The following is a 21889-nucleotide window of genomic DNA, read 5'->3' as shown; positions in this document are numbered from 1 at the left end:
CATTAAATTTTCTATTGTTATCACACAGTTAGTTCCTCAATTAGAGAACCAGACATGGGAAGTTTTTTAGCACAACTAAATATATCATTATGGAAAGAGATTATTTTTTCCTTAACATCGAGGCTGTAGGTGATCCTTGGGCCACTTTTTGGTGTCATTTGTTTAATGCATTTTTAAGATTGTTTAAGATGAATTCATTCCTTTTAATGAATGTCTTTCACTGCGAAGCCTCAAACAGATTTACAGTCCCTGATGCATTCAAGATTGAAATGAATGACTGCTGGTGGAGGATTGTGAGAAATGACAACCATTAAGGGATTCATTAGTGCTTCAGACAGTCAAATGTGCTGGCCAAAATATGCATAGCCAGTAATTTATCAATTCGGTCTCTCTTCCTGTTTCCAAGTCATAGACAAGCATACTGCAGTGCCCACCAGTTCATTGATTAGTTGTGTCTATTCAGCAAATGTTTAGGGCAAAGATCATTCAGTCTTTGAATGCTCGTAAACTCACTGCTGCATGTAGTCTGTCATCTTCTCTTGGGCTGCATGACTGATCTACGGTCCTTAACGGCCTGCTCCCTGACTAGATGACAGTGGATTGAGTAATTTACTAGGTCCTGAATTCTCAAAGTACCTAGAAAAAGCAGCTAAAAGGGTGGAGAGACTCTCGCAATCAGCCAAACTTTTTCATGCCCGTCTTCCCTAAGCATACTATGTTCTTGATATAACTGGTGGAGCCCTCTTTCGAATAGCCCAGTTTCTCTCTGACTTCATTGACAGCCCACTTCATATTAATTTCTCTCATTGTCTTAACAGAGAGATGATATTTGCATGTGCAGGGACCATCCTTTCTGAAAAGATGTGGACCCCAGGTAGTCCATCTACTTTCATTTTTTTTAAGTCACCAAAGTCCAACAGAGTACCAAAGTTTTCAAGAACTAAGAAGTAAAATGGAAATGCTTTTCTGTGCCTGAATAATACATGGGTCACTTGCTCTCCAATAAATGTTCGAGGGTGAATGCTGGTTTGCATCCAAGCAAGATGATGATTTTAGATTGCCAAATGCATAAGGTCCTTGAACAGCCTGGTGGCAGAGTAAGTTGATCAGTTCACCTCAGTTCACCAATTTTAAAACTGAGTTTGATGTGTTCATGAATGGCGTTATATGAAAATGGCCTGCAATAGTGGGGAGGATTAGTGTGTGATGCATAGTCTCTTCCAGACTATGCTCTTGACCATGTAGGGTCCTCTGAATTATAACTGTTCATATAAAAGTTGCAGGATTGAGCAAGAAAAGGGTGAACAAGGTTAGCTGGACCCCCAGCAATAATTGACTGGATCTTGAGTAATCTCAGCAGTGGAGTGTGTAGGAAGAGCCCTCTGGAAGAGAAGAGGAAAGTTCCAAATGGTCCTGAAAACTTTTGCAGTTTTTTTGGTGTCTGCACAGGCCACTAAAAGTCATTTTCAGGATCTGCAATGCAAAAGGCTCAGCCTTGTCCAAGGCCACTGCACACACAGTTTCCAGACTGTGTTGGTTTATTTACCTCATTCCCATTATTCTACCAAGATAGAAGATACGTGTGTAAGACCTGTACAGTGGAACACCTGCATCCACCTAGGTTGTGACACTGATTTAATGTCTATTGGTTTCCATCAGTCTTTACAAAAGCTGTATAGGGAGCAACTAACATGCAGCTGAAGAGAATTAGTTCCAGCTTCAGACTTTGTTTCAGGAAAGTATTTAAGCATGTGTTTTTCTTTAAGTATGTGCTAAGTCCCTTGACTTCAGTGGGATTTAAACACATCTAAAGCACCCTTCCGGAATAGGGATTGTTTCCTGAATGATCCACTGAGGCCAACACTGACCCCTGCCTTGATTCAACCTTTTGACCTTCCCCCCGATTATCCGTTGGAAGAGAAGAAGGATTTATCACCCTTAAACCAAATGAATTACATCCCAAACAGTAGAGATCCCTATGGGTAAGAACAACTGCTAGATCATTCTGTCCAGGGCCTGTTTCATACCCACTTACCCTCCATGCCATGGCCCGTAGTCCAAAACATTTAGATTTGAAATGTTATTGGTCATAGACTTTTACTGAATATGTTCCTCCTGATTATGATTGCAGAGAACTGAATTGTTGTGCTATGGGCATGTTTCAGGTGTGCAGCGTATTAGAGAGCTTGGAGCAAGAATACAGACGGGATGAAGACTGGTGTGGAGGTCGAGATAAACTTGGGCCGGCAGCTGAGATAGACCACGTCATCCCTCTGATCAGCAAACATCTGGAACAGAAGGAGGCTTTTCTCAAGGTCTCTTTTTATTTAGTTCTCTAATAAATCAGGAAAACTCTCCATTAAGTAGTCAATTTAGAGCAGTGTTGGTGAGTTTGAGAGAAGGCTCTGAGATGTAATTCCAGTTCAGCTACTGGCTGGCTGTATAAGCCCTAGGCCAGTTTTGCACTCTTATAATAGGGATAATAAGCATTATCATCAATGTATATCTCAGAGAGATGTCATCAGGACTAGTTAGGTGCTATTTGCATTGCACTTGGAGGATGTTAGTAGTTGTGCTGGTTCAAAGTTCAAATTCTCAAAATTGCATATGATGAGCATTACAAATGACAGGTATTATACGGCATTTTGGTGTTGGCTTATACAAACCATCCAGCATTTCAAACTCTGTCCTCCAAGCCAATAACTGAAGAACTACTAACAACTGAAGCAATTGTGTCTCTGCGGGGCAGCACTAGGATGGAGACAGAGATTTCCTCCTGCCTTCCAGGTGCTGCTTTGTAAGAACTGTGGAACTGGTAGGCTGACAAATCAATTGAGAGCCAGCCTCCCATCTTCCACTAAAACTGATATGCAACATGAAACTATGCTTGCAGGCAAGGCTTCAGAAATTATGCCTCTAGATTGTATATTTTTTGAAACAATGAGTACTTTTCTTGAGAGATGGGTTAGCTTTGGTTAGATTGAAAATGTGTGATGTACTGGCTCTTTACAACCAGTTGTTTTATTATTGTCATTAATTTGCCTTAATAAATAAAATCAGCTGCTATATTTAAAATGACTCGTGTTTCAATACATTTATGAGGCTGTTAGTTTATTAGCTGAGTTTATTGACTCTTAGCTGAAGCTTTCGTGTTCCCATATGAAAGAGAACTTCTCCCTCCCAAATAAGCAGAGAACTCCCTTGGGTGCCTTTTGCTTTTTTTGCTCATCCTTACTGATTCTTTTTGGTGGGGGCTGTTTTTCTTAGGCCTGTACGCTGGCACGAAGGAACGCTGAGGTATTTCTCAAGTACATCCACCGGAACAATGTCAGCATGCCCGGAGTAGCAAGCCATACAAGGGGGCCTGAGCAGCAAGTGAAAGGTTGGTGCGCTGGTGCAATGACAGCATTGAAGGTTTTGTTTGCTTCCCCCTCTACTGTGTGGTCATCCTAAAGTTTGTGAACATGCTGAGAAGGCACCTTAAGTTTTGCCATTTGCTGTCACTAAAATGATACATGTGCCTGACACCTTTAGCAACGGTAGTGACGCCTCTCAGAAAGCAATGCCTCCTCTGCTAGGCATGAATTCTTATACAGAAGGGGGGAAAGGATTTGAAACATGGGCTCTGCCTGGCTTCTCTTGTCAGGAGAGTCCATGGGAGTGACACTGTGCCATCCCCCATCATGTAGGTTGTCAGCTGAGATGATCAGACACTATTTTGCCTTAATATCTAAAAATGCATAAACAAACAAGCACATATCAAATACAAGGTCTAGATGCATCCTATTGCTGCTGAGCACTGGAAAAAAATGAACCCCAAACTTGTTTGTCCCTAGGATAGGTCTGCTATTTTTTTGTCCCTGGAATCCTGTTTGATGTCCTACCACATCAAACAAGTCACCAGCAAAAGTATCTGCCTGTAGTTACTTTCCTTTGGTCAAAAGAGCACTGTTTACAGTCAGATGATACATCTGAGATGTTTGAAATGTTTCCACTCCTCTGCTTAATTAAACAGTCGTTAATCTGTGCCTAGTAATGCTGCAAGGTATTGATAAGAATGAGCAAAGTGATTCTACAGAAATAAACCATTTTTTGGTATTATTATTGGCTTTCTTACAAGCTGCAGAAAGATACAGGTTAAAAGCAGTGCCGTCATTGTATGTGTGGGAGAGACGGGAACTTTGGTTATGCACAGATGAAAATGGTGCTACTGAAGAGATTATTTTCCTTCCTTTCTTTCAATACCAGTTCTTCACTGTTAACATGACTTTGTTCAACTTTCCCCAGCTACTGTGTCAAATGCTTGTTGTTGTTGTTGTGGACTTTTGTTCCCTACAGTTGAAAATCACGGGAAAATTAATTAAATCCTGACTCAGCAAGCCCTTGAATATGCACCTGAATATAAGCTTGTGAGTGTTCCTCACTGAGCTTGTTTAAAACTACTCACTTACATAAAAATCAGCTTGTATATTAGTCTTTTTCTAAGCCAAACGTGTAATTCTTATGCTTGGCAAGTCTATCCACAGAAAATCTTTGAAGTGGACACGTTAGTTCAGAATAGAAGCACCATTTAGTAGGATACTTATTGTACTTCCAAAGCAAAGTTATTAATACAGAACAAAATTAGTTTTATTTGGCATAAACTGTTTATGCAGAGACCTGATCCAGAGCACCTATGACAAGCTTCAAGTTCATTTTGTCATTCAGACAAAGTTCCCTCAGCAGGGACTGGGCTAGATTTTGCAATTAACTTAAGTATTACAAATTTTTTGACCATAATCAGCATCACATTTGTAAATGGGGAGGGATACATCCAAATCTGTTTGCTGCCACCAGCGTTGATACATAAGCAACGAATATCAGTACATTCAGAAAGGGCTTAGGGTGAGAGAGGATATTAACAGGTGCTGTAAATGATCGTAAGTCACTGTAAGTGGTTGAGAAGCCAGACTCAGAGTTTTAATATAAAAGAGGGTGGCTGCTGCCCGGGCTGCGTGTGCCTCAGCCCCCTCTAGTGGATGCTCTGCTTTGAGGATAAGGGCAGGAGGGCTGCCATGCCTTACCTGCCGAGGTAGCTACCTGAGCTCCGTACCCAGACATGGCTGGGATGAAACACGCTGCTGCCAGCTACATGTCTTAGCTCAGTTTATGTCAGTTAAATAGTGTAAATCTCTTACACTCTCTCTGCGTGTAATCTTTTCAGTTAAACCCATGGTACTTTTTAAAGAGTTAAATCACACCCTTTTATCAAATCGATACAGTCTGGCTGAGCACTCAGGTGTTGAAGGAGAACATGTATGTCCTAGACTCCAAGGAGTAGCAGGTCTGCTGCCAGTCTCTTCCTGAATCTGGGTGTCTGTCGCATCCCCGTCACACAGAAAACAGTTTAGAGGACCAATACCAGGCCTCAACCCAAAATTGTAGCCCAGCAATAACTGCACAGGGAGCAGCACATAGAGGGTTGCCAGGCAGCACTGCTGTATAAGAAACCTTACCAGGTATGTCAAAACTGGGGGCTCAGGTCTGAATTAAATTCAGTCATGACCAAAGCTCTGCATGGGACAGTAGGCTGTAGTGCCAAGAGCTGGGTAGCCTGTGGCCAGAGCAACAGACAAGGTAGTAAAAGGGCAAATTGTCCTTTGTCAACCAGTACTAGACTCCTGAAATAAGCAACAGAAGAGAACGAAAAGGACTAGAAATCATGTACCCCAGTGTATTTACTGGGGTAAATCCCAAACTCTGTTCTAGTATCTTCTCCTTTACCAGATAACCCTGCAACTGCACTTTTTTTTTTTTTTAATTAAAGCAGCTCCTTTGAATCAATGCTTGTTTTTAAGAAGTACAATCTTAGGGGCTCTGCTCTTGGGAGTGCGGTCCAGGCAGAGTGAGTAAACTCAGCTTTTTATGGCTTATTTCAGTATGCACTCACAGAATCACTAATCATGCAGATGTTTTCCTTTGCCCTACAGCCATTCTGAGTGAGCTACTGCAGAGGGAGAACCGCGTCCTTCATTTCTGGACCCTGAAGAAGCGGAGATTAGATCAGTGCCAACAATATGTTGTCTTTGAGCGCAGTGCCAAGCAGGTAGTGTAAAAACCCCACTTTGTCTTTCTGTCCTGGCAGTGTGTAAATATTTCTTTTGTCTGTGTAATGCCTCTGTGTGGGGTTCCTGTTGCAATCTCAAGTTGTATTTAAAAACTGTAATATTTGAAAACGTGGCAAATGTAGATTTTTAAAACAATTTACGAAAATTCCAAAACCCAACAACAAAACTCAGTATTTTTGCCAGGTCAGATTAATTTCTGGATTTGTTCATTTGTTTGAAAATAAATAGAAGAGCAAAATGTTTTATTGAGCTATTACTGAATGAGAACACTGCTTTCTCTGTGTGCAGATTTATCTGTATATAGGTAGAATTCCCTACATTTCTTTTTCTCCTAGGAAACATACAGCTCCTTTTGTATCCCCTCCCACCTGCTTTGATTACTGTATTCTTTTTATGTGTTCCTAAAAAGTGTTTTAGTATACACAGTATTAAGTCCCAATGGGTTTGATATCCTTTACCTCGCCGATTTTTTTTGTCAGATGATTAGTTCTTGAAATAAAAAGACTGTTTGTTTTGTTTTTCCTTTGGTTGTTTTTGACATTCACAGGCCTTAGACTGGATCCAAGAAACAGGCGAATATTACCTCTCTACTCACAACTCCACAGGGGAATCAGCAGAAGAAACTCAGGAACTCCTGAAGGAATATGGGGAATTCAGAGTACCTGCCAAGGTAAACAGTGACTGTAATCTAATTATGGCATCTGCCTTAGTCTGTGTTTATGATCCTGTTTCAATGCCTTAAATCTCTGTAATAATATTCTCTTGATTTTGTGTTTTCCTCCTGACATTCCTAGCCCAGAAGATAAATGCCTTTTGAGAGCTGTGATCTTTCATTTTTAGCAAGACATAAGCACAAAAAGGAGGTTTTCTCCCCCTTAGTCTGTACTGGTTGTGGAGCATTTTTGTTCTGATCAGAAGGAAGAGAAAGTCCATTTGCATACAGATTTCACAGCAACCTAATGAGACATACCCCAATTCCATCCTCAAACAATCATACAAGAATGGTATAGAGTAACTAATTGATCTGAACATATCCAAGGTCATCTTCGATTCCCTGTCTGTCTTCTGTCATTACAACAACAATTTGTTTCATTAATTCCAGCTGGGTTGATCACAGATGATCATTTACCTCATTAGAAATAATCTGCTGATCCTAACAAAATACTTTAAATAAATGGGATTGTAATCTCTGGGGTGAACATTTTTTAATACAAAGCTGCATTACCAAGAATCTATTAATTTATATGGAGCAATTCTGAGAAATCTGGTGGGGTTTACAGAGGAATGGTGATTGGATCTGCCTCAGACAAATTAATGCAAACCATAGGTAATTCACAGACAGTGAATCCACAGGGGTATTAACAGTCACTCATATGGATCTAAATTGCAAAGTCGGACTGCAGCAAGACCATGGCTTTGGTATTATGTAGCTTCATTTCACCGTGTCCTGAAATTGATCTTCTGTAATCCTTAAATTCCTCATTAGGCTGCCCATACTTGCATGGGTTTGATTCACAGGCTTTGTGGTGTTCTTGTCTCCTTCCTTTTTCCTTAGCTTGCATGTTTGTGAAAATGGGAGCTAACTAGCAGTGGATGGAAGTTAATTTAATCAGACAGGACCCGTACAACATTCCTTTAACAGTACTCCTGGCCTCCAACCACCCATAATCAGTCTGCCTGAAATCATGTTCCAGTTTATAATTTAATTGTGATCAGAATAATCCTGATTCATCCTGAAGTTTCCAAACTATTTCTACTCTTGACTTTGTCTAGGATTGAGTTTTATACCTTGTTCCTTATTGACCATTACTGGCTGTTCCTTACACTGATGCATCTAGTCTTGCTCCCTAGGGCACTAGTAAATCATTTTCCAACTGCTGACCTAGAATATTTTCACTGCCATGTGCAATCTGGTAAATGCATGTCACTCCCAGACTAATGTTATTCTCAAATTAAGCTGTAACTGAAAGCCTTCCTGATCCAAATAACCTTCTGGCCAAACCAATTGTTTGGAAAGCAAAAGCCAGTAGCTTTTGGGAATGAAACACCCTCTAAATATAACAGGAAGTCAGATTTTTACTTCTCCATACCTAGCCTTGCTTAAGTACTCAATTAATTTGTTAAAATGACCTCTGATTCAGCTGTTAATTTATTTTGCTGGTGAAATTTCTTGAATTTAGTTTTGTGTTTCAAATCTGCTAGATGTTTTCTGGTCTGACATGCGTTTATCTATTTGTGGCCAGATTGCTGATAATGTCAAGTACTTGATAGTATGTCTCGCTTCAGGCAGAGTGGAAAGTTCTCCCCATCTCTGAAAAGCAGCTTACCAGTACCTCTGGGGGATATGACTGATTCTCCTTTTGCTTTTGAGGATTAACATGTGTGTCACAGCTGGAGTGCAGTCTGTGCAGTTGATATCTCAGTTTTTATAAGCATTTTGTACTTGAGTTGGCTCAAACATAGGGTCCAGGCACCTTCAGTTCCTAGGATAGATTTGGAATCTAAGCTAAAATTTATAACTAGCTCTTTTGTGCCGGATTTGCACAACGTTCCTCAACATGGAAAACCACAGTATCTAAGGGGCAGGGCAGTCAGAGCCCAAGTGGAATAGAAAAGACCTCTGGAAGGTTTGGGGTTTCAGTGTGTGTTTTGGAGTTCAGGCATCTTTTAGTCTGTAATGCTCTAACTGGAACTAAAATACTGATGGGAGATTTTATAGTAGACTAGGAATTTGGATTTAAATTCTGTTTGTTTCTGAAACAGAGTAGTAGTGACTCAAACTCACTTCCTGGACCAATATGTGGTGTATTAATGGCCTGCCTACACAGGTCTGCAGAACCACCTAGGTATAGATTCAGAGTAACTTGATGTATTTTATGAGGTGTGATTTTTAAAATCCTGTCTTCTACTCCAAGGCTCACAAAAAATAAGTTTTTGGTTATGGGAACGAGGCATGTCTAACTTCCAACATGTTTTCCTTATGTGTTTGTGTGTGTGTGGTTTTGAAAATGTGACTTTTTCTATCTCCTGCAGCTTCATAAGTGTCCTTACAAAAATGTCATTCCTTTCATGTTTTACTGGGAAAAGTTTAAAGCATCTGATTCTGTATAAGATTAAGTACAGGCACTCTTTAATGATGTATAAAAAATCGTGAGCTGCTTCTGACTGCTTGTGTGAATTAAAAGCAAAGGAAATTATAATAATGCAACATAACCAAGGACCGTATTTTGGGCAGCAAACAAAGGAGAAAGTGAAGCTTCTCATCCAGTTGGCTGACAGCTTTGTAGAAAAAGGACATATACACGCAACTGAAATTAGGAAGTGGGTCACCACTGTTGACAAACGCTACCGTGACTTCTCTCTCAGGATGGGGAAATACCGCTACTCCCTGGAAAAAGCCCTTGGAATCAATACAGAGGTACTGTAAGTCCATGTCCTGCTGGGTTTTTATACCAAAGCTGAAAGTCACAGAGGGAAGTGAAGGCTGTGGTATGAATGCTGCAGGTTATCGTGTGTCCCTTAGAAATACTTAAAACCTAATCAACCTACCTAGCGAAGCTCAGAACTGTTTCTGAAGAGAAAAAGGTTTTTTGTGGCAGATCAGTGATATGAGGAGGAGACAGATGAAGATCAGAAAGACTTTCTAAATAAATGTTTGCACCATTCTCCAGGAGACCATACAGCTACTGGGAAGGAGAGGGAAACACATTATTTGAATAAAAGTCAGTGTTAATTTTAGCATAAGCCATAAATTCTGCTCCCACACCATTATTTTGAATCAAACTCAGGCTTTGACTGTAAGTTTCCACTCTCTCATCCTTTAACTAACCAACCAAAAAATTGATCCCCAACCTCACCTCTGAGCTCTTTTAGGTGTAATAGAGCAACACAAGCAAAAGAAAAATTAGAACCTCCTGCTGTTCCCTGGCCACAGTATTAAGGGGGAGTGCCAGAAGCAGAAACACTTAAAAACGTTTCAGTCAACCATCCTTCGATATTAAGTATAAAAGAAAAAGGAATAAATTCCCTCACTTACACCCTCAAGATACCTTAAATGTACTGTTCCTTGTAGGGTCTCTGGTTTATACAAAGTTACTAACCACAGTCTGGAAAGGTATTTCCATGGCAGAAGGCCACTGGAAGTTGGGATTGTCTCTGCATAGTGCCCTACCTAATCAGACTATTTATGAAGTCCCATACTAGGCAACTAATTTAGATGTGAAGGAGCAAGGCAAAATTTAGATGTTTGTCGTCAATACCTATTTCTAGATAGGAGTAACAATGAAGGCTATAATAAATGGCATAGTTGGCATTTTTTTAACGTTTCTTGCTCTCCTTCTCACCTTCTCCCTTCTTACTGTAGTTCTTATAAACCTCTTTGAATTTCCTGCTTTCTGACATTGGTATCTTTATCTTACTTTTGTCCCTTCTTATCCATTTGATCTCATGAACATGCTGCATTTTGCACAACAGTAGGGTTACAATGAATTTAAAATCTGTACTGTCACTTTTTCTAGGATAACAAGGACCTAGAACTAGATATTATTCCAGCAAGTCTTTCAGACCGGGAGGTGAAGCTGCGAGATGCAAATCATGAAGTCAATGAAGAAAAAAGAAAGTCAGCCAGAAAGAAAGAGTATGTCTGCAAATGCTCACAGTCTGCCATGACACATTATCTAAGAGTAGTTCTATGATATTTGCATGACCAGAACTGACTGACGGTCCTATAACTCCTTCCAGCTGCGGAGCTATTGAGATAAGTCTACAGGTGTAAGGCAGAAGTTGACTTGTAGGCTAGAGAATTTTGGAACATACAGGTTGAATTTCTTCTGGTTTTAATCAGAAGTTACTTTTGGAAAGGGAAAGGAGTGAGTCAGGCACTTCGATTAGACCCTGATGTCATGGAGATACTCATTGTCATGCTTTCTTTGTGGCTGTATGTGAAAAGTAAAATGAACAGAAAAAATGAAAGGCATCTTTATATGTCTAGATATCATCTAAACTCCAATGACATCCAGAGGAGTTAACTGGGTTTCAGTGGCACAAGAGTTCACTTGAAGTTTAGGTTCAAATTTCAGTGGGTGTAGAACTGTGAGAACTGGAAATATTTCATATTAGAGGAAATATTTGGAGAGTGCTTGTTGCACTTAAATCTAGAAACAGACAAATTTCACAGTATTTTGTCTTAAATTTCATGTGAGAATATTCTGGAAAGCATTTGTATGTACGGTCCTTAGCCCTCTGAAATTGTCACTACAGTGCATAACCTTGATAAGAAACAGTTTCTACTTTAGGGAACAGTGTTTACACTTGGTCTGCCTGTGGCACATTTTAAAAACATTGGGCGTTTCAACTTTGAGATGCCCAGCCTCAGGCACCACAGATGTGGTTGTTGGGCTTCCCAGCAGCCTGGATTATTTTCTCCAGTCAGATACCAAGCTGCTGAAGCCTCTTGAAAGTAGTGGTGTCTCCCAAATCCATCTGTATTGACACTGAAGGTCAAGTTTCAGGGTGATGTACCATGACTATCAGTGAAGATGCAAGTGGTGTTGGTGAATCTCAAGTCCTTACTCCTGGGGAAAAAAAAATTCTGAGAATCAGTTGACTGTTAAGGATGGGCATGTAGTTAGTAGATCACACCTCAGGGTTGCAGGAATACAACTTAATAGAATTTTATGCAGAAAAGATATTTAGAAACTAACCCTACAAGGGACTAGAGTATGAAGTGGTATTTCATTCATGGAGCTGAAAGGTGCAAAGTGAGGCAGCTGAAGGCTGAGTGGAAGTACACTGATTCATGAAGACAACAGAGGGATGTTTTGTTTTCTGTTCATTGTCCAAATGCCTATAGTGTCCAAAACACCTGAAATACTTTCTTTTTTCAGATTCATTATGGCTGAGCTGCTTCAGACGGAAAAAGCTTATGTCAGGGACTTACATGAATGTTTAGAGGTGAGTTACAGCCCGGGAAGTGTCCAGTATTTTCAGGAAGGACATGGTATCCTTTGCGGTAGTGATGTTCACTGTGTTGCAAAGGCTGATCTTGACAAGAGTCTGTGTGAGGGTACCACCTCTGGTGGCTAGCCGCAGAGCTATGTCCTGCTGGTGGTGGCAGCTGGGTGGGCAGCAGAGGGAGCTTGTCTCCCACTGGCAGAACCGTGCCCTGAGCTCCCCACGCGGAGGAGCTCCCCACGGTCTGCACCTCCAGGGATACCTGAGTGTGCCTTTATTTACAAAGCTGTGCTGACCCCTGCAGAGTGAGAGCAATGTCCTCAGACTCAGTAAAGAGCAATATATTTGCACGTTGACCTGAAATTTGTTGGTTTCTAGTCCTTTTTGAATCGTGGAGCATTTTCTTAAGAATTCAAATCTATTCCTTTGGATCATCTCATGCTAGAGAAGGAGCTGGATTTGCACTGTCGAATACCTTGCCTAGCTCTACAGCAGGGTGTTCCTGAAGGGGACTGTGATATTCAGGGCAAAAAGCAGAGTGTATTTCAGTGAAATCTGTCAGCTTTCACATTCCTGCAGTTTGAAAGAGATTTTTATGTATCTAATGCTACTGAAGTCGCAAATCCAGCTTATCTTTCAACTGTTTCTGCCTGCAGTTTTTGGACACCGTCAGTTGGACAGCAAAGACAGGTGGTGTTGGCATGTTTCTGCTTTTTCCTCAGTCAACTTCTGAGTGCCAGCACTTTGAATTTCTTTGGAGAGCTTTCTGTGACACTGGAACATTTTTATTTTTTTTTAACTTGTTTGTTTAATTTCAAAGTACATAGTTCCCTTGTCAGCCTGTGCCTTTGGCAATAAAATAGGGAGATCTATTATTTTTCACTGCATTTATTCACAAAGTTAAGAATTGCTGGTGTCTTCCAGACTTACCTTTGGGAAATGACAAGTGGAGTGGAAGAAATACCCGCTGGGATCCTTAATAAAGAACACGTCATCTTTGGCAATATTCAGGAGATATATGACTTTCATAACAAGTAGGTTTTCCTAACAGTTCTGTTAATGTTTACTGACCAAGGAAACCAAAGGCATGTGTATACCTGTACATCTATGTGGTGTCTGCAGTGAACACCTACAGTACAATGCACGCTGGAGTGTAAAGTAATTGATCCAGATTTGCAAAATAATGTTTGATTTCTTGTTTTGTTTCTTTTACAAAAATGAATTGCATCTTAGTTTAAACTTTGCTTTCAGCTGATTAACAATGTTCAAGTCATATTATACCAGTGCTTTGTAGTCCTATACATGCTTTCCATCTCACAGCACTAGATCTAGTCTGGAAACTTGCCTGTCAAAAGTATGATCGCTTGGAAAACACGAGGGGAAAAAAGGAATGGCTGACATGAGCTGGGTTAATAAGTAGCTTTCCTGCCACTTCTTGGAGGCTCTCTGTATTTAATCTGTAACTAACAGTACTCCCTTTTATCAGGATAAGACTGTGTATCAGATCAGCTTTGAAGGCATTGTTTCCCTGCTATAATGTGAATGCAATAGCAGTTACAAACTTAACATTTAGGGGTGCTGAATCCCACAAGTTCAGTCTGAATTTCAAAGTCTGTCTTCAAGTTACACGTTGTCGTGGTTTAACCTCAGTTGGCAACTGAGCACCACGCAGCCGCTCGCTCACTCCCCGCCAGTGGGATGGGGGAGAGAATCAGAAGGGTAAAAGTGAGAAAACTCGTGGGTTGAGATAAAAACAGTTTAGTAGGTAAAGCAAAAGCCGTGCACGCAAGCAAAGCAAAACAAGGAATTCATTCACTCCTTCCCATGGGCAGGCAGGTGTTCAGCCATCTCCAGGAAAGCAGGGCTCCATCACGCGTAACGGTTACTTGGGAAGACAAACACCATCACTCCAAACGTCCCCCCCTTCCTTCTTCTTCCCCCAGCTTTATGTGCTGAGCATGACGTCATATGGTGTGGAATATCCCGTTGGCCAGTTTGGGTCAGCTGTCCCGGCCGTGTCCCCTCCCAGCTTCTCATGCACCTCCAGCCTTCTCAGTCGGTAGAGCATGGGAAGCTGAAAAGTCCTTGACTAGTGTAAACACTACCTAGCAACAACTAAAACATCGGTGTGTTATCAACATTGTTCTCACCCTAAATCCAAACCACAGCACTGTACCAGCTACTAGGAAGGAAATTAACTCTGTCCCTGCCGAAACCAAGACACACGTCAAAACCAAAGCAGCTTGAAAAACAAATCAGAAAACCCTTCTCTGTTGAAGTTCTGGAAGACTTTCAGTGCTTCAGCCAGATAAATGCACCATCACAGACACAAAATGTGGTCATCACAGACACATAAATATGGTTCAACAGAGGCTGCCATATGCATGTTTTTGTGCAAGCAGCTTCAAAGCATATCAGGATGGTAGATTCAAACTACACATTACATTAAAAAGGCCTTTAAGTAATAGATGAATTGACTTCCAGACCACAAGAATTGCCCTGTCATACAGGTAAGTATTCTACTCCCATTTAAAACTATGCTAGGATCACCCAATTGCCTTCCCACTTCCCCTCTCTTTGTGGGGCTATATCTTCTTTTTAGTGACCCTGACTGATGCCATCTGATTACTCTCCTTTTTGACTTTCCCTTGCTCCCAGCTGACACGCCTTCAACCCTCAGACATGCCCCTCAGCTCCCTGCTGCTGTCATTTGTCCTTTCTCTGACCCATCCTCCTCCAGCCTGCTGCTTCTGCATAATCCTTTTCCCACTAAAACTTCTAGCAATGCTAAAATGAATTGCCCCGCCTTTGCCTTCACCAGCGTCCTCCACAATCTTCTCCTTTGGCTGGTGATGTTAAGGCATCCCCCAGCCTGATTCAGGGCTGGGGAAACAGCAGATTCAGTTGCTTCTCCTTCTGCAACTTCTGTTTCACATTCCTCTTTCCACCCAGGCATTGTACAGGGCTCTATCTGCAAACAGAGATGTCACTCATAGTACAAGGTGTTGAGATAGAGTTGATTACAAAATCTGTATTTTGGGAGTTTACTACTTACCTATGAAGCGTCAAGCTTGTTTAAATTGTTGTCCTTTGCCCAGTGTGCTGAGTTTGGTGATGGAAAGCTGGCAGGTTTGGGCTTCTCTTTTTGCTCTTCCTCTGAACCACTGCACAAGATCTTTTTGAAGATTCACGATCTGGTTCTTGAATATCACTTTGCAGTCCTGAATACACTGACCCCCTACTAGGGATTGCTACCTTTTTCCTTTCTAGTTGACTCAGGCATGACTGTGCTCAAAAACCAAAGCATACCTTGGCAAAGACACACTTTTCCCACTGGCAGGACACTTGATTAGCCTCATAATCAAGATACAAGTATTGATCATTAGCACTGATTAACCCATTGGTCATTCTGCTTCTCCTGGGTATTTGACTGTAACTAATTACATTGGTGCTTCTTTTTTCAGCATTTTTCTGAAAGAACTAGAGAAATACGAACAACTGCCTGAGGATGTGGGCCACTGCTTCGTCACCTGGGTAATGAGGCTTCTTCTTTTCATTATTTATTCAAATTAATTCCTCCAGCACAGACGGAAACAAGCTGGGAATTGGTGCAAGGGTTACGTCCTTAGTGATAAGTGAGATTAGGATCTGATCTGGACTACAACTTTGTCCTTCACCTCTTCCCAGGGTGAAAGGTTCCCTCCCTTAACTCTTCCCCTGAGCAGTGGTGTGAAGGCTTTCCAGAGCCTCTGTCTTTGTCCTGCACTGACCAGCACAGCTTTTACCTCTGCTGGTTCCTGTTTAACAGGACTTCATCAAACCAAACCTGTATTTAGGAGTGACATTCATTTCTTTGCGAAGGGCCCTGGGAGGACGGACATTTAAAATCTTAATATACCCTCCTTAGAGAATTTTAGTCATGCCATGAGACCTCTACAAAGGCATGAACAACATATTTTATCAACATTTTTCTTCAGAAATTAGTGTCAAATTGCTGAGCCACTGTGCTCTCTCGTTCCATTACCCAATGCCAGGATGATTTCCAACAGGACTTTGAAATCTTGATGCTAAGAGCCTTCATGGGTGTAGGAGGCTCCCGGAATTGGCTACAGTAATTTATCTGTATGAAAGCTGTTCTCTTTTCAAAATATTTACCACACAAGTCAGCCATCATGTTTTCTCTGATGGTTTTATTCGTATTTCAAGGCTGGGAATTAGTATTTTAAAAGTCACTATGGAACATTTTCACCTACCAAAAAAAATGAGCATGTTTGGAAGATTTCAAATGGGCTTTTAATTTAAAAACATGACAAAAATATTGATGAAATGGATTCAGAAATATTGTTTAAAAAGAAGTAGTTACATATTTATGAAAGATGGATACATTTACGTATTTTTCTGTGCAAAATCTTCATGGTACTTTTAAGATACTACCACATCATCTAAGCAATAGTACATGTCCAGAGCTGTGTGTATGGTTACAGACATACATACAAAGCTGCCTGCCCAATTGTAGGGTCCTGTTATTTAGATACGTGGTATAAAAAATGCAACAGTAATAAAAGGCGGCCATCCTCCTCTTTTGTTTGCCTGCCTCTCCCTGAGACCAGAGTTCAGTAATATGAAAATGTTCTAAGGCAGGAGTGCACAGATGCTTTTAATTTCCTCTTAAAAATAAATAAATTAGGAAATTAAATGCAAAACACTCCTAGCACAACATAAAGTTTGAGCCATTAAAGTCTGAACCAAGGTAGGAAAGGCAAGTTTGGGCCAGGCATCACAAATCTGAGCCAGTCTCAAGTCAAAAATGTTGGCTCGAGCCAGTTTAAGCTAGGTGAGTCTTTTGCCCAGAGTTTCTACACTGGCTTTATCTGTAAGTAGGTGATAAAGCCAACATTTCATGACTGGGTTTTGAGACCTGCAGACTTTTGGATACAATCTGTGTAACATCATTGGAGCTCTTAGAAATTATTTTATAGCTGGATTAGAGGTTTAGGCCTTCCCTCTGTGACACTTGTTAAAGAAAGCCTCCCACCACTGTTACACGGTGCACCTCATTCCCCTCAGAACTGCTCAGGTAAGGTATGAACTGTCTATAAGCCTTCTGTTCTTAATTTGCAATTCTTATGTTGCTTTGAGAGGTGGGGGTTTATTACCTGTATTTATCCTGGTGAGCCTTAATGAAAGACTGTGCAAGCAGAGAAATAGCTTATCTTACTTTTCCCTTGATGTTTGTTTTCACAGGCAGATAAATTTCAGATGTATGTCACCTACTGCAAAAACAAGCCTGACTCCAGCCAGCTCATCCTGGAACATGCAGGGACTTTCTTTGATGTAAGCAGCCATTGCCATTTTCCTTCAGCACGCATAGTGCTGCTGAAACACCTCCTCTTTACATCTGAGCAACGGGTTCCTTTTTGTGCTTTGGCATTTGGGTTTTTCATTCCGCTGCAGATTATCACATGCTGTGAAAACTGATAGGCTGTGGTGTGATGTTTGATCTTCATCAGCGTGGCAAGTAGTTTTTAATTGAGACACACATTCTTATGGGAACTTTGTGCATTTTTCAGACCCAATCCTTTCTAAAGATCTGGTTTAGTGGTAAAATGAAAAGCAGATCCCATTATATTTTATAACCTGAAATCCCTAAGTCCAAAACAAGATCCTGTCCTCCTGTTCTGCAAATTTTACCCACCCTGTTAAACATTTGCTTCATCATGCTAGTAAGGGACTCCATTGACTGCAATTAGACTGTTTCCCTTACAAGCACTACACCTGGTGATAAACATTTGCGGGCTCCAAGCTCAGTTTTGTAGGCTGAGAAAAATCTCTGAAGTTTTTGAGTACTTTTAAACTAAGCTTTCCCTCTGATTTTTGGAACCTCATCCATTTTGACATGCTTGTCTGCTAGCTTAGAACTTTAATTAGTTGCTTTCTGAAAAAATGCTAAGACCTTTTTTCCAAAACATTGAAAATCTTTTTACAAACATAACCACTCAGCAGGATCCAACCTGCCTGACATGAATCAGCTCCTTTGGGTTTCATATGTGCCAATGGTTATAGCACTCCAGTTAAACTCAACACTGAAAGATCTCACATGAGCCAGAAGAAAAGTGATGAACACCTTTTTCTTTTGCCTTGTTTTTTGCCGTGTTACCAAATGGTCTAAAAGTAGACTTGAACTGAAAGGGATTTTCCAGGAGGTGGCGCTTGAGCCTGTTGAATGGTTTAGTACCGGTTGGTGGCTCGTGAAGGGTTTGAGCTGCCTTAGGTGTCTGTCAGTGGCGTTCGCGCAGGTTAAAAGTGTTTCCTCTGCTAAGCTTTTTCCACTCCAGCTCTGTACAAGGGTTAGAAAGCTGCCTGATGTTGCTTAATAGAGAATATTCATGTATCAGCATCTGCTGTTTTGCAAGGGGAGATGTTTTCCTTCCATTGGTGGCAATTGTGCTGGGCTACCCAGTGGTGCCTGTGCAAAAAGAGAAAGCTGGCTATCCCCCCCCAAAAATCCTCTAGGAGTCACTCAGTCTGACTAAGGTAGTTCGAAGTAGCTGTAGATCCTTCTTATCTTGATCTTGGAGTGGCAGTGGTTAAGTGGCAGGACAGGGGACAGTCTGGTCCAAGAAATATGGAGGAAATGGCTGGTTCTTTTCTTCCAGGAAGAACCTGGAATTTCCCAAAACACCCTGATGATGAGAGTGAGTCATCTAGAATAACACTCCTTAGTAAGAAGCCTGCTTGAAGATCGCAAGCGTACAACCCCTTAAATTGCATAAACCATCATAGAAAGCCACCTTGGAGATGAAAACAAGTAGTCCCAGTAATCCGTCTGAACTCTTCAAGTCCATGGAAAATTTGCAGCTTCAGGGCTCATTGCAAGGGCTTCAGCTGGTGGAAATCAGCGTATTATTGAGGTGATAGAGTTGATTTTAGTGTCTGTTATTTAAGCGAGCTTTGGTCCTCAGGACAAAGAGAGAGTTTGGTTCAGTCATCTATATGCTTCTGCTATTTTGGATATTTTTTTCCTTTTAATCTTGGAAAAGATCAGTTGTTATATTCAAGAAGCCACAAGGCACCTTTAATTTGCATGACCAGCATTTACAGAGTGGAACATGGTAAAGCTCATTGACTTTGGTAGCATTGCAGAGCATTGTGTTTCTGCATGGATAATGGTTCTTGGACAGTTTCTCTGCCAAGCTAGAGCGTCCCTTAGGAAATGGGCAGAGGCGCAAGCAGGGTCTCAGTTTCTCCTTAGTAGTATTTTTTTCTGAAATTGCTCACCAAAGATTTGTCATGCATTACAAAACCTAAATGTTTCATGAGTTTTTTAGTGCTGAATCAGTCTACTCAGCAAGCCATTGGTCTGTACACCCAGTTCAGGATGCAGTTTGTCCTACTAAACAACTGTACACAATTAGATGACTTATCTTAATTTGTGAATCTCTTTAGACATTTGATACAAAATCTGGGCACTTTATCACTGCTTCATGGTAAATTCAGCAATTCTTATGGTATGAAATTGTATTCAAGTATTCCTCTCCCCATATTATCCATAGAGGGTCCTGTGAGGGTGCTGTGCTGCCCTACGCAGAGGATATTTTTGGTGTTTTTCTGGGATTCTGTCATTGCATGTAAGACTACACATTGATTCTGTTCTGCAGCTCATCTGGCTTGCAACACACTACTGCCAGCACATGGTGCCTGTCAGATACCTTCATTTCTTCCAGGCCCTTGGGACACTTTTCCACCCAAATTGTGTCTAATGATGAGCCATGGTGCACTACAATGTGAACCAAGCTTGCTTTAAACTAGAAGCAGGGCAAAGTAGAGAGCCCTGTGGCTAGCTTGCTTCTAAAACCTGCCAGCTGCTTCAAAGCTAGCTCAGATATCTCTCTGCTTCATGTTACTTAGAGGTGTGTGAGAAATGTCTGCACTACCGTGCTCTACCCTGCACAGACCTCTCCAGTTTCTACCTCCACCCACAGTAAGTTCAGACCTCTCCAGTTGTTACAAAGCCAACCCAAGACATACTCCAGCAGGCTGCCATCTTACTCCAACTCTTCAGGGACCAGAGGGGAGGAGCTGCAGGGAGAAGGTCCCTTTCCAGCAGTGTATTTGTCTGATTGCCATGTAGCAGTGTTATTGCTTCCCTGCTGCAGGTTCCTGTGCAGCAGGGACAGCTGTCACTCCACCAACCCACTCTGTCTCTGCACAGTCTCACCAGGGAGCATCCTGGCAGAGCAAGGAATGCCTGAAGGGGGGGAGGCATCTTGCTGGGAGCATGCCCTGCTATTCAGAGAGCTGGGAGGAAGGAATAGCGCTAAATTCATTACTTGGATCCTACAAAAACAAGTGTATTTAGCCAGCTCCAGGAAGTTCACAGACGTGGCCGAGGTCTTGCTGGCTCCCGCAGTTACTAATTGAGTCCCAGCCATGTGCTCTGCAGACACTGTCCCTGTTTGGAGCCAGCCATGACTCAGCTTCATGCAAACTCCACTAACCCCCACACAGAGCCCCTTCCCTTTTGGGTCTTGTTCATGGCACCAGAGATTTTTTTTCCCCTAAAAAAAAAAAAAAAAAAAAAAAAAAAAAAAAAAAAAAAATCTGTTGGCACATTGTGTGAAAAGTGGCTATTTTTGCATCCCAGCATAAAGATAAACACTGGAGCTAAAAAAAACAGTAAACTCCCTAGTACTCAGCAGAAAATCAGACTGTATACAGAAAGAAGATCTCTGTTCTTGGCAGCTCTTCCCCCTTCATCTTCTGTAACTTCTTCCATTTACAGCCTCAAATTTACCCTCCAGTAGCTGGAGATAAGTCCCATTCCCCCTTCCCATCCGCTCCCTTAGGAACCGAGGATTTCCTGATGGCCAGAAGCAAGGGGAGGCATGCCCAGGGCCTGGTGGAGACAGAAGGAATTCCAACCTGTTCTATTTCAGCAGAGAATCTGCCCTTGTAGGGCAAGAGTTTGAAGTCTCTTAGATAGCTAAATATGTGCATTAGGGTCCTGTAGGATTTTCAGGAGCTCCTGACTCCCACTGGAATCAGTTGGAGGGAAGCAGCTGGGCCCTTTGCAGACCTCACCAGGTGCCTATCTGCAATGTCTCCAGAAGTTCATGAGCACCTCACAGTGATCAGCACAGACATTTTGGTTGACATTCAGGTGACAAACCAGAAGTATTCAGTGCTGTAAAAGATATCATAAGGGTATCTCTCTTGGCCTGCAGCTGCCACCTCAGAATAGCATAGGTCTGTCAGCACTGTGTCAGACCTGTTACTCCCATGTAGATATTTCAGCTACCCCAGGGCTCGCAAATGGTACTAGGTGCTTATGTTTAGACAGCTAAATTACACCCTACGCATGCAATTTAATTTAATGTCACTCCATTTTAATTGAATGTTAAGACTCTTTCAGCCTTCATAGCTAGGAGAAACCAGTTGACATGACAGATAAGCCATATTTAAATCAAAGCCTATGTAGTTTACTCAACATAGCCTTAGCTCGACTTGCATAGGGCCCCTGCAGTTTAAGTGGCCTTAGGGGGACTCTGCAGTTTATTGCCAGCCTTTCTGAGACCACAGTTATTGGCATGTGAGCTTAAAGAGAGTTAAAAAAAACTAAACAAAAAAATGCAGAGATCCAGAGCTAGAATTAGTTATGGGTGGTTCTGTCTGGCAGGGGGTTAACAGTTTTCCATGACTGACTGCTGTTTTTATCTCTTCTAGGAAATTCAGCAAAGACATGGTCTGGCCAACTCTATCTCTTCTTATTTAATCAAGCCTGTCCAGAGGATCACAAAATACCAGCTCCTACTGAAGGTACCTTAGTGAGC

The 21889-nt window shown here is 41.5% G+C and overlaps 1 protein-coding gene across 1 annotated transcript in view; it reads left to right on the top strand.

The window, feature by feature from the left end:
- Positions 1-21889, top strand: part of KALRN (kalirin, RhoGEF kinase) — a 368140-nt gene that overhangs the window by 195844 nt on the left and 150407 nt on the right. Inside the window, exons 18-28 of the mRNA XM_009327171.1 lie at positions 2166-2315; positions 3268-3382; positions 5970-6085; positions 6655-6777; positions 9343-9525; positions 10625-10743; positions 11993-12059; positions 12984-13093; positions 15524-15593; positions 17304-17393; positions 21783-21875. Coding sequence (XP_009325446.1) covers positions 2166-2315; positions 3268-3382; positions 5970-6085; positions 6655-6777; positions 9343-9525; positions 10625-10743; positions 11993-12059; positions 12984-13093; positions 15524-15593; positions 17304-17393; positions 21783-21875 — 1236 coding nt within the window. The remainder of the gene's footprint in view (positions 1-2165; positions 2316-3267; positions 3383-5969; positions 6086-6654; positions 6778-9342; positions 9526-10624; positions 10744-11992; positions 12060-12983; positions 13094-15523; positions 15594-17303; positions 17394-21782; positions 21876-21889) is intronic.

This window comes from Pygoscelis adeliae, unplaced genomic scaffold (assembly GCF_000699105.1).
Source record: "Pygoscelis adeliae isolate BGI_AS28 unplaced genomic scaffold, ASM69910v1 Scaffold227, whole genome shotgun sequence".
Classification (NCBI taxonomy): Eukaryota; Metazoa; Chordata; class Aves; order Sphenisciformes; family Spheniscidae; genus Pygoscelis; species Pygoscelis adeliae.
Note: the sequence above shows the minus strand (reverse complement) of the source record. Positions and strands in the feature narration are given on the sequence as shown.